This window comes from Paramisgurnus dabryanus, chromosome 12 (genome assembly GCF_030506205.2).
Source record: "Paramisgurnus dabryanus chromosome 12, PD_genome_1.1, whole genome shotgun sequence".
Classification (NCBI taxonomy): domain Eukaryota; kingdom Metazoa; phylum Chordata; class Actinopteri; order Cypriniformes; family Cobitidae; genus Paramisgurnus; species Paramisgurnus dabryanus.
The window spans coordinates 21,190,237-21,204,796 of record NC_133348.1 but is presented as its reverse complement, the minus strand read 5'-3'; the positions used below and the strand labels follow the sequence as shown (position 1 = coordinate 21,204,796).

At 37.5% G+C, this 14,560-nt stretch overlaps 1 protein-coding gene across 1 annotated transcript; it reads right to left on the bottom strand.

Annotated features, from left to right (window-relative positions):
* Positions 1-630: 630 nt before the first annotated feature.
* gsx2 (GS homeobox 2) lies at positions 631-2,195 on the bottom strand. Its single transcript, XM_065256726.1, has 2 exons — positions 1,699-2,195; positions 631-1,414 (listed from the first exon to the last, which is right to left on the bottom strand). Exons 1-2 carry the CDS (start codon positions 2,078-2,080, stop codon positions 1,074-1,076), a joined length of 723 nt encoding a protein of 240 aa, XP_065112798.1. The 5' UTR covers positions 2,081-2,195; the 3' UTR covers positions 631-1,073.
* Positions 2,196-14,560: the final 12,365 nt, after the last annotated feature.

The window sequence follows — 14,560 nt, the reverse complement described above, 5'->3', positions numbered from 1 at the left end:
AAAGGGTGAGTCAGACACACACATTTATAATAAAACTTTTTTACATGTCACTAATACAATTACAGACACGAGCATACAAAGACATTCAGGCTAATAAATAAAGAAAAATGTTTAAGGGGATCAGAAGGCTTTTGGTGTTTTGTTAATAAAATAAAACAAGTGATTTAAACTATAATGGCATTTTAATATACCAAAGTTTGTCCCTTGTTTACTCAAGAAATGAAAAACTTATTTTTTGTGTATTATCCTCTCAAAACATCGTCTCAATTATTTGTCAGGGTAAATAAATTAGATCGGACTTAAGTGTTTTATGGTGACACTCAAGTAGGCCTAATCTGTATTACTGTATGGTAAAATGCATTTGTTAACTTAACAATGTTTTTAAGGTAATATTGTATCCAACATTTAACCTATTCAGAGCAAAATATTTCTGACTTGAATCAAAGCAGTTACAACCCAAAGCAAATACCAAATGAAGCGCGTTTAAGGTCAACTGGCGAATTGACACTTGGAACTGTTAATGAAATATTCTCATTATCAATAAAAAAAAAGTTTATTCCACACATTCCACATATAAGCGTCTTTTTCATATTTCTGTCAGTAAGATCCAGAACGCAGGGCGCACACAGGTGTAATTACACATGTTACTTTATTTATTTAAATAAATACAAATATACACATTTTTAATATGCACATAAAATTCAGGAGAAAATGCTCAGTAGTATAGGACAAATTGGATTAACAGTCTGCATATTTACAATATCACACATATTTATTTCCCAATATGTCCCACATTTATCCTTAGGGTGACAGTTAGTTTTTGAAACATCTTCAGAAAACTTTTCAGAAACAGTAAAAACACTATTTAGGTATCATTATTTCACAGTTTGTCTTATAATGCAACAATGCAGCAATACATAACAATATTTAAATATTTCTAGTGTCACAGTAAGAGGAAGAAGGGAGGGATTGACCTCCATATTTTCTAGAATGGAATGATGGACAGTTCCAAAAACTGAGATGTGCCATGTATGGTAGCCTACAAATTTAAGTCATTTAAGTTCGTGTCTCTTCTAGATGGGCGAGGTCTCTTTCTCCTCTGAGCCTGAAACAGGTGAGAGGGATTCTTCGTCTTCTGAGCGCGGATAGTGTGTGTGGTTGCCAGAGCATTTGCATCCTGCGTGCGCACTTCTTTGCGTACCTTTGCCTTCTTTCTTGTGTTTAACTCGGCGGTTTTGAAACCATATCTTCACCTGCTTCTCTGACAGGTTTAGATATGTGGCAATTTCAATCCTGCGTAAGCGCGAGAGGTACATGTTAGACGTGAATTCACGCTCTAACTCAAGAAGCTGTGTGCTGGTGAAGGCGGTGCGCATCCGCTTGCCGTTCTGTATGTGGCTGTTATCAGACGCACCTAAAGAGACAAACAAGAAGAAACTCTAACATTACATCAAATGATACTAAAAATTACTGTAAACACACCAGATATCTTAAAGATTGTTGTGACAATAATATTTCCTATTGGATCTGTAGAATTGCAAATCAATATTTATATTAAAAGATACAGAAAAATGAAAAGAGAAGAATACAGATAAATGTGATTATGATGTAAATTATTTAGCAAAAAGTATACTTTTGTTTTTAATGTCAAACATCTCGTGATAAGGAGGAACAGGTGTCTTATGCGCGCGCACTCACCTAGAGAGAGGCAGTGATACCTCCGAGGGTCCGTGATGCTGTAGCCTGTGGGCGTGCAGACAGGTGCGTGTCCATGCCCCGGGTGCGTTATCGCGGTGCTCTGTTGATGTGCCACCCTCTGACAAAAAGTCGCATCAGAGAAGCCCTGTCCCTTCAGTAGTGAGATCCCGCCCCGGGGAGAGTGGATATGCGAGGTGACGCAGAGTGGACACACACAGAAGGTGCCCGTCTTCCGGGATGGGCAAACGGGTGCAGTCACGGTCATCACACCGGGTGAGTGCATGCCGATGGGGATGAGAAAGTCCTGACTCGTGTGCTCGCTTAAAGCAGGGCGCGCAGGATCCTTGATAATCAAAGAGTCTACGTAGAAAGATCTCGACATGATAGCTCCTGTCTGCGTATGATGCTGAAGGTGTTAATAATACCCCACTGATGCGTCTCTCCAAAGACTTGCGCAGTACACAGTGGTCCTAACACTGTTCTAAAACCCTCGGGAGCTGGCTTATGTTTGATAGTTCAACAAAAGGGACCCTGGAGAGGGCCGGCCCTAACGTCACCCACGTGCGCTTAAGGCCTAAGGGCTTTAGTACCTCTAGTGTCCCGAGACACGTGATGCCCATGCGAGCCTCCAATCAAATCTTTACCCATCTAGTCTTGTTAGCATCTGGATAGGCTCTTCAACACAGGCAAAGTGGCACAACAACTCTCCCAAGTCATAAAAAGATGCAGGCGATTACAATTACAGAGATATCAATAAATTTGCACTTGCTCCAAACTCCTGCCTCCCATAATAAACATGCAAAAAACTTAAGAGTTGATATAGGCTACAATGATGATGTTCATCATATGATGATGTAACATAATGCTGAAATATTGCCATATATATAATTGTTTTATAAGTAAATGGCCAGTCTTATTTGAAACAGTTGCCTGCCACGTCACATCCCTGTTTATTTGAATGTCTTTACTGAAGTTTCAAATATCTGGTTTATCTACAGTAAAGTCAAATTTAAATATATTAATAATGAACTTCAGTATACTCAATGAAACGCTTAGGCACACAGTAATAAGATGAGTCTGATAAACAAACGTCCTGCCAATAATTTGAAAAAAAATACTTTTTAATAAAAGCAGCTTCCAGAAAACTAAACATTAATCTAATACAGTTGCCTAATTAACTAATATGCGCATTCCAATTGCAATTAAAATCTCGGTTTACGTCTTGACCCCCGGCAATAAAAAATATATGAATCCCAGTAAGGTCTGGGCCTTTGCAATTTGATAGCGATTAGGATTCAATTAGAAAGTGTTTATTGTGGAGGTTTTGGAGTGGATAAACATTCAGCTATTTCAGAAATGCGTTAATCCCTCATCTTGTGACAATAATTAGCAGGTCTGATCTCTTGGCGGGTCAGCAGCGGGTTGAGCTTTCACTTTCATCTGAGAGCGAACGCCTCTTACCTCTAGACACCGCGCGAGGAGGCCAGCGGCGCGAGATCTCGAGGTCTCGCCAAAATAATAAGCCTGGCATTGGACCCTAATTTTAGATGTGACCTCCTTTAGACTTAAGTTTACATTTAACTGCATGTACATGGCCTGACACCTGAACTTTTAAAATATCAGTATAGCTTTCAGATATAGACGTTTTACTGACATTTTCAATATTTATTTAAATATTTATACCGGATTTTTTTTTAGATACACATTGAAAATTACTGTGTTGTTTCAAATCATGGTTGGGTAAAATTTTAAAAAACATTTTTCCTAATCATTGTTGGTTAAAACAACAGGATAGGTTCATTTAAATCCAACAGTTGGGTTTGTTCATATTTTACGGAACCACGGGTTGAAACAACACATCATTTTTTAGAGTGTATCTTAATAGTTTTTTTTTATTTAAGAGTTTATTCATACCAAATTGTTGTTAAAATTATTACTTCAGAAAAAAACATACAGGCCTATACTTTTTTACAGTATTTGATACGGAAAGTACTTACTAGGATTTGGGACAGTTATAAAGCGCTTTATAATGATTTCATAATAATGTTTAGTATTAATATCACCAATAGTGGTGGGATACTTGGTGTTTAGTTTTCATAGGCATTTAATTGCTAAAATCAGCAGCAAGCCTTGCCCCTAAACGAGGTGAAATAAGACATTAAATTAGGGAGAATTGGGGTGGCGAAAAAACAAACACATCTGTCATTGTGGCTGTAATTGTTGTAATGAAGGAAACACGGCGTATGCGCCATAAGAGAAGAGAGAGAGAATGAATGACTCAATGAACTCATGCGGAATAATTTGCGGCGCGCGTCCACATACTGTCCAGGCTCCTATAATATTTTATCCGTAATTCTTTAAGATAAAATGTCATTGTCTATTAAGTAATCCCACAAATGAGAGCCTTTATGAGTCTGTAATGAGCTCTAATTGCCACGACTAGCCGGGCCACGTGGAAGGATTTAAGATTTAAGCCGTCGGGTACTCTGCACAGAGTGTTACCTAGCCATTACTTTCATAATTCAAGGGGAAAATTAGTCCATTTAAGGCAAAAACTCTTTTGAATAATTCTTCCTGGTAGGAATACATCTTTGTCTGCTTCTTTTAAATAGTGGCTTTATCAACTGCGTTGCGAGTTTAAAACGAACCTATTGCTTGTAGTGAAATTATGCCAACATTACTTCTAAAATTTTGAAAAGGCTTGTATTCTAAATTTTTAAATGTATTTTAGTTTGGTCTACAGTATAAGTGGACCTAGTGAGTAAAAGAAACAAACAGCTTCCTTACACAGTGAGAGAAGGCCTGTAAATACATTTTGTTATTATTACAATTGCTGAATTAATTATATTTACATCTAACATGTATAACACAAATCTAATGTTGAGTGTCATCTAAAGTTATCAATGGCGGCAAAAGCTCCCACTCTCAATCCAATGCAATATTGCACTATAAGAGGTCCATAACTGCCTTATTGGATAAGTGTCATTAATTTGTGTCAACGCCTCCTCACAAAAGTTGCATTGTGGCGCAAGGGGCCAGCCTGCGGCCCATCCTGATACAGTGTGTGATTCCCCCAGTCCCAGTAACCAAGCAACACACGGTGAATACTGAAAACTGAAAAGAAACACTCGGGTTTTCAATATAGTATTCAATAGCAAGGGGAAAATGAACAATGATCCCGTAGACAACATAATGCAGCGCAGTGACTTTTCATTGCCAATTATCTCCTTCATCTGAATAGCAGCTGCAGGGCCTGCTCTTCACTTCATCGTTTTGGGGGCCTGAGTGGGGGGCTTAAATTCAATTGCCTGTGTGTGTCAAAATCTAATTTATGTCTTAATGACGGATTCGAGTTTTATTAAAAGAAGACAGAACCACACACATAGGAATGTTTACAGTGAAATGCAACTGTTGCGCATTCTTCACTTTTATGTTTAAAACACGAAAATGACGATGATTAATCATATTTTTAGCAGAGAAACAATAGTTAAACTTTTGTAATTGTGTTGAAACCACAAATTTACCACAGACACCATAGTTTATTCATAAAATCTGTGGGCTAATAGAAATGGATATCAATCCGCCAAAACTGGTTTTATGCTTTTACTATAATAATGCAACAAAACCATGGTTACTTTTCAGTACGAAGTACGTTGATGAATAGAGCGCGTTTGCCAGAGTATAAAGAAAGAGTGCGAGTGAGAGAGAAGCTGCGTAAAGGCCGCGCGCAGTAATGCAGTAAACCAGATAAATGCCGACAGATCCGTTGACGCTTAAATCGCCTAATGTATCTGCTTTTCGTTTTCCTGGAACGTCCACTAACCTCATTAAAATATCCCCCTCTCATCACCTTATTATAGCGCTCAGATCTTCCTAATAGCCAACAGTTCTTTCCAAACCACTACACAAACACTCATTACTAAAAAGCACAACAGGCGAGACGCGGGACCAAATAGCCCTTACAACGATTGCGTTTCGCTTGACATGCTGAAATAAAGTCGAGTAAATATCTAATGCTCTTAATCAGCGAGCTACAAAATTTTCTCTGAGGTTGTCTTTTAAAAAGATATATATGGGCAGCCTGTTTGAAATGTATGGTGCTGCAAATTAGGCAAAATAGACATTGACTGGTCCGAGATAAAGTTACATAAAATTAATCAAAGTTTATTGAATTTAAATAAAACTTAATTCAGCTAATAATACTGAACCATATGGTGTCATTTTGATCCTTGTTAAATGGTTCAGCTTTCACACATACTCCTCACAGTTAAGGTAATGTTAAAAAATGTGCATGCATTAGTAAATTGCTAAACTACAAAATACACTTCCAAATAAATAAATAAAAAACTTTAAAGAGTAATTACACTGTAAATGATTTCAAGCTGCCTTTATTTTTAAACTGAGGTAAAATCAAACTAGCTGTGCAAGTCAGTTTAACAAACTTGTTGGATTAGGTTAAGCAATTTCAACTTGTTTTAAAGAGTTGGTGTAACCTAAAAACAACTTGAAAATTGCTTAACCTAAAAGCCAAATTGTAGGGAAAATTAAGTTAAAGTGACTTAACAAATTAGATTCAACTTCAAATTCAAGGCAAGTAGAAATTTTAAAAAGTTTAGCAAATATTGAGGTATTATTATAATTGTTTTGTCTTGGTCATTCCATGTGGTTATGCGAGTTATGTCAGTAACACTTTACAATAAGGTTGTATTTGTTAACATTGCAAAATGCATTAGCTAACATGAAATATAACAATAGATTTTTATAACATTATTTGTTAATCTTTGTTTCCATTAGTTAATGCCAATGCAATTGTTCATGTTCAAAATGCATTAATAAATTACAAAATTAACCGAACATGAACTTAATAAATGGCGTACAATTATGTTTATGTTAGCCAATGCATTAAGTAATGTTAATAAATACAACCTTATTGTAAAAGGTTACTCTTATGTATGAGTGTTACTGCTCAAGTCACATGAACATAACAATTAGATCAAAAGAGATTATTTATGTTATACCACAAACTTAATGTGGAAAACTTCAGTGAATTAATTATCTCAAGTTAGCATATCTGTTAAATGTATTCAAAATGAATAAGCAACATATTATTCGAATTTTACAATATTAAAATGTGAATGTTGAACAACAGAACAGTGAAAAACTTTACTCATACAATCGCAGAGCAATGTTGGTTTAATATTGACTTGGTGTACATAAAAACTGCATGTACAGTGCCAGGATTTATTCAACTATACTAGAACTATGAAAGTTTGTATTATTTTGATGATGGTTTAATCTCATCACTCTTTTGTGAGCAGATTTACAATTTAGGATGTTTTTTTCTGCCAATTACAGTGATGTTTATCATGGCTTATTACTGCATATCATTGTTAAACACTACACACATAAATACACCACTCTCTTCAGATTGACGTCTAGTAAAAACCGCTGGTTGATTTTAATGACTGCCGTCAACCCTTCCCTCTTCTCTCTTCATCCATCACTTTCTTTCTGGATGAGCATGAAATGTGTTATAATTGAATTTGTGGTGATGTTTTCCGATTTTATCTGCTGTGATCTACAGTATTAGACAAATCTGGTCCCACAGAGACTAGAAGATGGCAAGATTGTTATTACTCTGATGTAAATTTGTATAAGAGCCATTAAATGTGAGTCTATGTTATGGGCACGAATCAATTTTGTCAAATTTTGATAAGGATCATGATCACTTTTGTTCATTTTGGGGTTGATTATAATCTTGTGCCACCATTGTTGTTTTTCATATGTTCAAAGAATATCTGTGGCATGGGTAAACGAATGCCTCCCTAACCACAAATACTCACAGATCATACATTCAAAACCAAGACTTCATAATTCAGATCAGAATATTTTATTATAAACGGTAAATAAAATAACTTTGTATCATTTCTATTATTCATGATTGTCTCAGTTTTTTTATGAATACTAATACGTTTTTAACGCATTTCTAATAATTTTCTTATAAAGGAACACCATGACCTTTTACAATCAGTGTTTATGTTTAGTTTACACATAATCCAGGTCTTAAGGTAAGGTAGTCCCATCATGTGTCAATGGGTTGTACGGCTTAATAAGTCATTTGAGGTTCGCTGTGTTTACATAAACATCGTCCTACACCGCTAACCTGTGTGTTTAGCAGCCTTTCCTTTGAAGCCTGGATAAGTAGTTCTGGAATGAATTGAGCTGTGTGGGATAATAGGCAAAATCTGGGCTATGCTACTGACATTGTGTTTATAGCATGCTAGATTCATGTGCGCACACAGACACATTAGTGTCCCCCAAATTATTAAAGATATCGGTTTGTTTTATTTTCAAAACACTAGGTCCACGAGGAGGAATTGATGCATTTTTCTGGAGATTTCAACAGCAGTTATAACCTTAAGACAGAGACATTGTGTGTTGGGAGAATGAATCGCATGACTTAAAGGGAAAAAAATTAAACAAGTTTAGGATAAAAAAAATAAGGCTTGATGAACCTTCTCTGATAGAATTTTGAATCTCATAAATAGTTTTTAATGCAACCATAGACAATAACAACAGACTTCCCTAATAAAAACAATATGAATCTTTTGGTGACATATTAACAACTGTTTAGCTAGCGCGAACGTGTTGCCAACACACTTGGAAAACATTTTCATCTCCCACTCATTCCAAGACACCTCCCATGTACACCCCAAGCCCGCTGCACTGTAGTATCTTTTCACAGCTCGCTAAAGCATCCATCATGAATCTAAATACCGCCGATTTCTCGACCACTATAAAAGCAGTTATGTTGTGATTGTTGTGGCTGGCCAATTAATTTGTGCGGGAAAAGCACTTTACAATCCGGGCTCACTTCATAATGCCAAATGATAAAAGGTCTAATTGTATTATCACAACTCTTTTAAAGTCCTAAATGCGAGAGAAGAACAGAGAAGCCTTTTAATGCTTCATGGAACACTTCCAGCACCGTTTCATCTGCCTCAGGATAAGGTGTTTTCCCTGTGTCTTGTTAATTGTGGCAGTTTTGTGCTTGCTTGTGTCATAAATAGCCCCGAGTACCTTAATGTTGTGCATGCACAGAGAGGAGTGGGTAGTTTTCAAAGGGCTGCATCGTGCCTCTCTCTCACGCACACTCTATCCTGTTTAACTAAAGCTGAAGAGTTTCAAGTGCGGCTACGTCTTTGTGTTGCCTCTGTCCATTTGCGTCCGTCTGAGTGTATGTGTGCAAGTGTTTTGGGGGTAGGGGTCTGAAATTTGTATGCAAGTAGAGTTGGAGTCTCGCTCTTTCTCACTAGAATTCGTATCCCTTCACCTGCTCATCGCAATGAGGCTAGTTCAAGTCTAGCGGACTAATGTGGTTGCATGTGCAAGGGCTACTCAGCACCTGCCTGGTCTTCCCTCTTTCTCTAAATTTTGTTTCATTTGCATTATTGGCATGACAAAATTTATTCATATTGCCAAATCAGTAAGACAGAAACAATAGTGATGTACTTTTTCTTTTTTTCTGAAAAATACCTAGTTTGTCTTTCTCTAGTTTACTGGTTATCCCCTGAATTTCTGTTTTACCAATTTGTAAGTGTGTGTGTATTAAAGAAAAGACATCATCTACTCATGTTGTTTCAAACCTCTATGGTTTTCCTGACACAGACACAGACTTTTGGTGACTGACTCCCTTAGTCCACATTCACTTTCATTATATGGAAAAAATTGTAGCATTAAAACAAAATTTCTTGTCTTATGATTTACTTAGGAAAGATAAAAAGGTAACAAATACTTTATTTTATTTAATATTAATAAGAATATAAAATACTGACATACATAAACAATTATTACATATTTTAATTCCAATTAATTTTGTACCGTAAGTTAGAGTTGAAGTACTTGTGACTGGTCTCAAGACCATTTGTTGATGGTCTCAGTCTTAACTGTTTTTGGTCTCTGTCTTTTCTTGGTCTCAAACTTATTGGTCTCTGATTTTATTTTAAGACCAGTCGAGACTTGTGGTGAATTACACTAAATTGCTGGTGCATTGTCTGATGTGTTATTAATGTGATTGGATGTGAAACCTTTGGCTTTAAAAACAATAATTAGCTTATTTCTTATTATTTGATTTATTTTGTTACTGTTGTGCTGCTAAAATATGAATGGGGGATTGTCCAAAAAGAAATCTATCAACAAAATGAATACAAAGGTCTACAATATCCAAGATGTGATTGCAAAAATTAAATGAGATCTTGTTTGTTTACATGATATCTGACATGATCTGAAAACATGATATTGACAGGACTATTTTTTGATGGTCTTGGTCTTGCCTTGGTCTAGGTTTAGTTGGTCTTGACTACAACACTGCCAAGTATACATTTGAAAAATATGTAATATTTAAATATTGAATATAAATATAAATATTAGTTTGATTTTGGGATGCAAAAAGTCTAACTTTTTATTTAATTTATACTTCTTATTATCTATTTTAGGACTGGCATCTATTATGGCAAAGTCTTTATTCTACATAATAGGAAAATGTGTCTTACATTGGACTTAAATATTACGTCAGCTTTGATGGAGGGCATGAACAATAATTCTCTATACTCACTAATTCACTTATCTACAATGAAGTGAAGTGTTAAAAAGAAAAGTCAAATAAAATAGAAATTGATAAAAAAGGCAAGCCTTGGGGTCACCTTGACCTTTGACCTGTAGCTTCTGACTTATGGCCCTCAGTGTTGTGTTAACTATCGCGATGACAGGAGCGTCTGAAAAGCAGAGGGATTTATCCTGAGAAACAGCGTGAGGGAGAGAAAGAATCGGCAAGTGAGGAGACATTTTTCACTCAATGACAGCAGGACGGAATGATGGGCGTGAACTATGGATAAATGATGTCACAGACAGGGAAACAGAAAGAGAGTGACAATGGAAGCTGGCAACGGGGACATAAAATCTGCGTCAAGACAACAAATGCCTGGACGGGACACCGGAGCAAAAACAGCGATGGGGAAGGGTAGACTGAGGTCCGGCCTTTCAACACAATAAACTTTAAGAGTCAGTGAACTTGGTTAAACCCAACGAGCCCCTATCTGACAGAATACACTGGCATTCAAAGGGGTCAACCCCATTCAGCCTCCAAAACGCTGTCATGATAATCCATGGCAAAGATCTCAGCCGGCCTTTCTAAACAACCCTGGAATTTTATACGCTCCCTTTTCTTTTTCTTCTCCCTCCCTCGCCACGTCCATCCTCAAATCTCTCTACCCTGGTATTCACAAAGTCATTAATGAGACATTCAAGGCTTTTTGAAGCGGCCAGAGACATTGTGTGTCAAAGAGTGAAAGACAGGGAGAGAGAGTGTGTGGAAGAAAGGAAAAGGGGAGTAGAGAGGGAGAGCAAACAGTAGAGAGGACCCAAATGTACTCCCAGCTGAAAGCAGTTAGATCATGTTCTTTTCATGGTCCGATTAGAATCAAATCGATCCCCCGGCACCAGCACCACCCCCACCGCCAACCACACGCATGTCGCTCTGCGCTATACTCTCAGCAACAAGCAGACAGGGCTGCCAGCCGTCCACCTGAATGGTAATCAACCAACCCCCCGACCTCCCTGCCTCATAAAACAAAAAACTGAAATTTGTTTGTAAATGGGACGTGGGTTTGAAAAAGTTTTTTTTTTTTTAAGACAGAAAGAGAGCAAAACAGAAGAGCTGTGAAATGTCAGGCACTGTTGCATCTTGATTGAGTCTTAGATTTTAAATGAAACATTTCAATAATATTTTTGCTAATGATCAGCACAATCCATAGGCTGTTTTATAAGATGGCTAATTTGTAGGATCTTATTTCTAAATTTCATTACAATCTGCTTGGTTAGGGGTAATGGTCAGTGATGGGGCTTCATAATTGCTTTTTTTTTTTAAATAATACATTTTGGTACAATTCACATTACCCACCTCATAAAATAAGATGGCGGAAACCTAACTAATGTATTTTTCGAAACTTTTGGATAAATTCGGTCATAATTTTGGTAAACAAATAAAAATATATAGTTAAATGTTGGCTGATACCATCCAACTTTTTGTATTTTGTATTATTCCACCTAAGAATGTGAAGTAGTATTGCTTGGTTTGTATAGCCTACAGGGCGATTTAGTTAAGTGGGTATTTAGTCTGTACATCAGAAATGCATTGGGAAGATTTGTGCACAAGTGGCATTGTGGCTGAGATATTCAGTGGGATAGTTACGTGCCTGGGGTCTTTTTAATGAAAACGGTAGAATTGTGCAAGGGGTATTTAGTGTCATAGTACCAAGAGCTATTAGACTCACTCAACCAACAGATGACACTTACTTTCTCTAAGCAGCTGCATACACTTCACAGAGAGCGCAAGCGAGCGAGCGAGCATCTCGAGAGGTATGTGGCCCGTTGATGAAGTTTGTATGAGGCACTGGCGATTTGTGATGGTGAGCTTTTTTCTGTGCGTGTCGCTGGTACACAGGGAGGGTTCATAAGGGTACTGTGTAGTGGTGATGACCTTTGTCTCTTATGCCGACACTTGCAGCTGGACCAACGCCTGGCACCCCTCCGATTTCATTCACATTCAAATCCAAGTTCAGCTCAGGTTATTAGCAGCTATTAGGTTATATATAAGTAAAAAGGATTTATTTATTTATTCACTTCTGATATTGATCTAATAAATATAATGACAAAATAACAGCTTCATTTTTGCAAACTTTTTCTTTTTTTGTTAGTTTACTGGCTAGTTTTTGTTAGTTAAAACAAATTGGTTTTGCAAGTCAACTATTTTAAGTTTTGACATGTGATACGTTGACATAACTTATAAAAAACAAGTTGAATTTGTTATATAAAAATATATGTTGATTTGAAATAATTTTTACAGTGCAGTAGTTTTATAGTTGTGCATCTTGTTTGTGCCGAATAAATACGCTCACAATGTTCTTAATAAAAAATAACTCCAGGTACTGCAAGTTCTTTGGTTTCTCAGCATGCTCTGCACATTTTGGTTGCTCCCCGCAGTGGCTTTAATGGTGAGATGTCAATCAGGGCAATTGAGGAATTCATACAGAACCATCACAAAAGGCAGATCATTGATGCTCAGTGAGGCAACACACTTTGATTCTTGGTGTGAATGTATTTATTATTTTCCTTGTGAGATAACTTTAATATGTCTTGTAATGGGGGCAGCAAGTAATTTTAATTAAAATGTTTTACTTTACTTTTAGGATTTTATCCCTTTTTATCACAGATTCTGCAAGGGGTATGATAACTTTATTTAAAGTGGGTCTGTAACCCCTTTGCCACTGGCTGGTTAATACAATACACTCACTTTGAAAAAAAAGTTGGTTAATTAATTTGGTTGAGTTTATCATCAATATTTTGTTGATTTAATGAGTTACAGTTTATTCATATAATATGCATGCAGTTTATTCTTGTTTAAAAAACTAAAGATTGCTAAATATGAGTAACAAAATGCTTCTGAGACTTTATATAGAGTCAGTATCTGCAATAAGATATTTATTTATAAACCTCAATGACACTCATGTCAAATGATCTGCATACAGCAGAAACAGATAATACATAAATAAATACTATCACACAGACAGTGTTTATCTCAAAGTTGTTCACAGGACAAAATAATATTAGTCAGCAAGAAAACTGTTTAGACCGATCACATTTAGTTTACACATAAAAGAAACAGACGAAAATGTTTTATTTTACAGTAAGCACATACGGCTCCATCGCGCTGAGACTCTCTACTTTCTCACTTTGGTTACTGTTTAACTGTCAGGCAGCTGCTATGTAAGTGAGTGGGTGGGACCACCCTTGGGTGTGTTACATTGACACCTCTCTCTTTCTCTCTCTCTCTCTCTCTCTCTAGTTTTCCCCTTTTCACCTTCCCCTTTTATTCATTTTGCAGCTGCATCACCCAGTCACTCTCTCTCCCGAACTCCCTCCGTAACTCTCTCTTCATCTGCATTTGTCTCATCCAGTCCAGAAGATGGATGGAAGAGGCTCTAAACCAGGCCAACAATAGTTGCTAGCGCTAAGGTGAGCTCTTGCAGCTGTGCTAACTGGCTAGCGTGAACGTCACAGTATGGCAACAGTATGCTTTTGTTCTGGCCTCCAGCATGAAAAGGGCCACGCGGGGGGGTTTGCATAGCGCTCTAGCGCCGGGTCATTTTTCTCTCTCTGTGCCACTAATACCCTTCTGCCCTCTCTCTCCCTCTGCAGCTGTGTGTGTGCGTGCTAGCATTAGCGGGAGGAAATGTGAGGGCATGGGGATGATGGAATACGTGCGTGCGGCGGGCGGTTGGGGCCTGTTTTGGGCGCGTTTTCCCCGCCGTCCTATTAGGGGCTTGTTTATTGGCCTTGTGATGCCATTGTCCTGCGTGTTCAGGGGCGGCCACACTGCGTAATTGGCCGATTGGCCACGCTCTGCAGCGACGGAGGTGATTTATAATGTGCCCTGAATGGGACTGACTTCATAACGTCACAGAATAACGCTGAATAAACGCCAGAGAAACGTTAATAAAAGGATGAAACGTCCACCGAGCCCTTTGTGTCGGTGTGAAATCGCCGATTGGGACAAAGAGAGTCACTGGAGGCCCTGCTTTCTCCTTTAGTTTCTATTTTTCTCCACTTCTCCCTCTTTATTAATCTCTCTTTCTCTCCTTTTCTTCACTGTTTATCTACATCAGTCGCTCTCTTTTCTCCTTCTTTTACGCCTTGTCTCTCTTGCTGTTTTTCCATCTCTCTCTGTCTCGGCTAACCTCTGGCCTTTCTCTCGCTCTCTTTCTCTGTCCTTTTTGCCTTTGTACTGTTTTTGTTAATGCCTCTG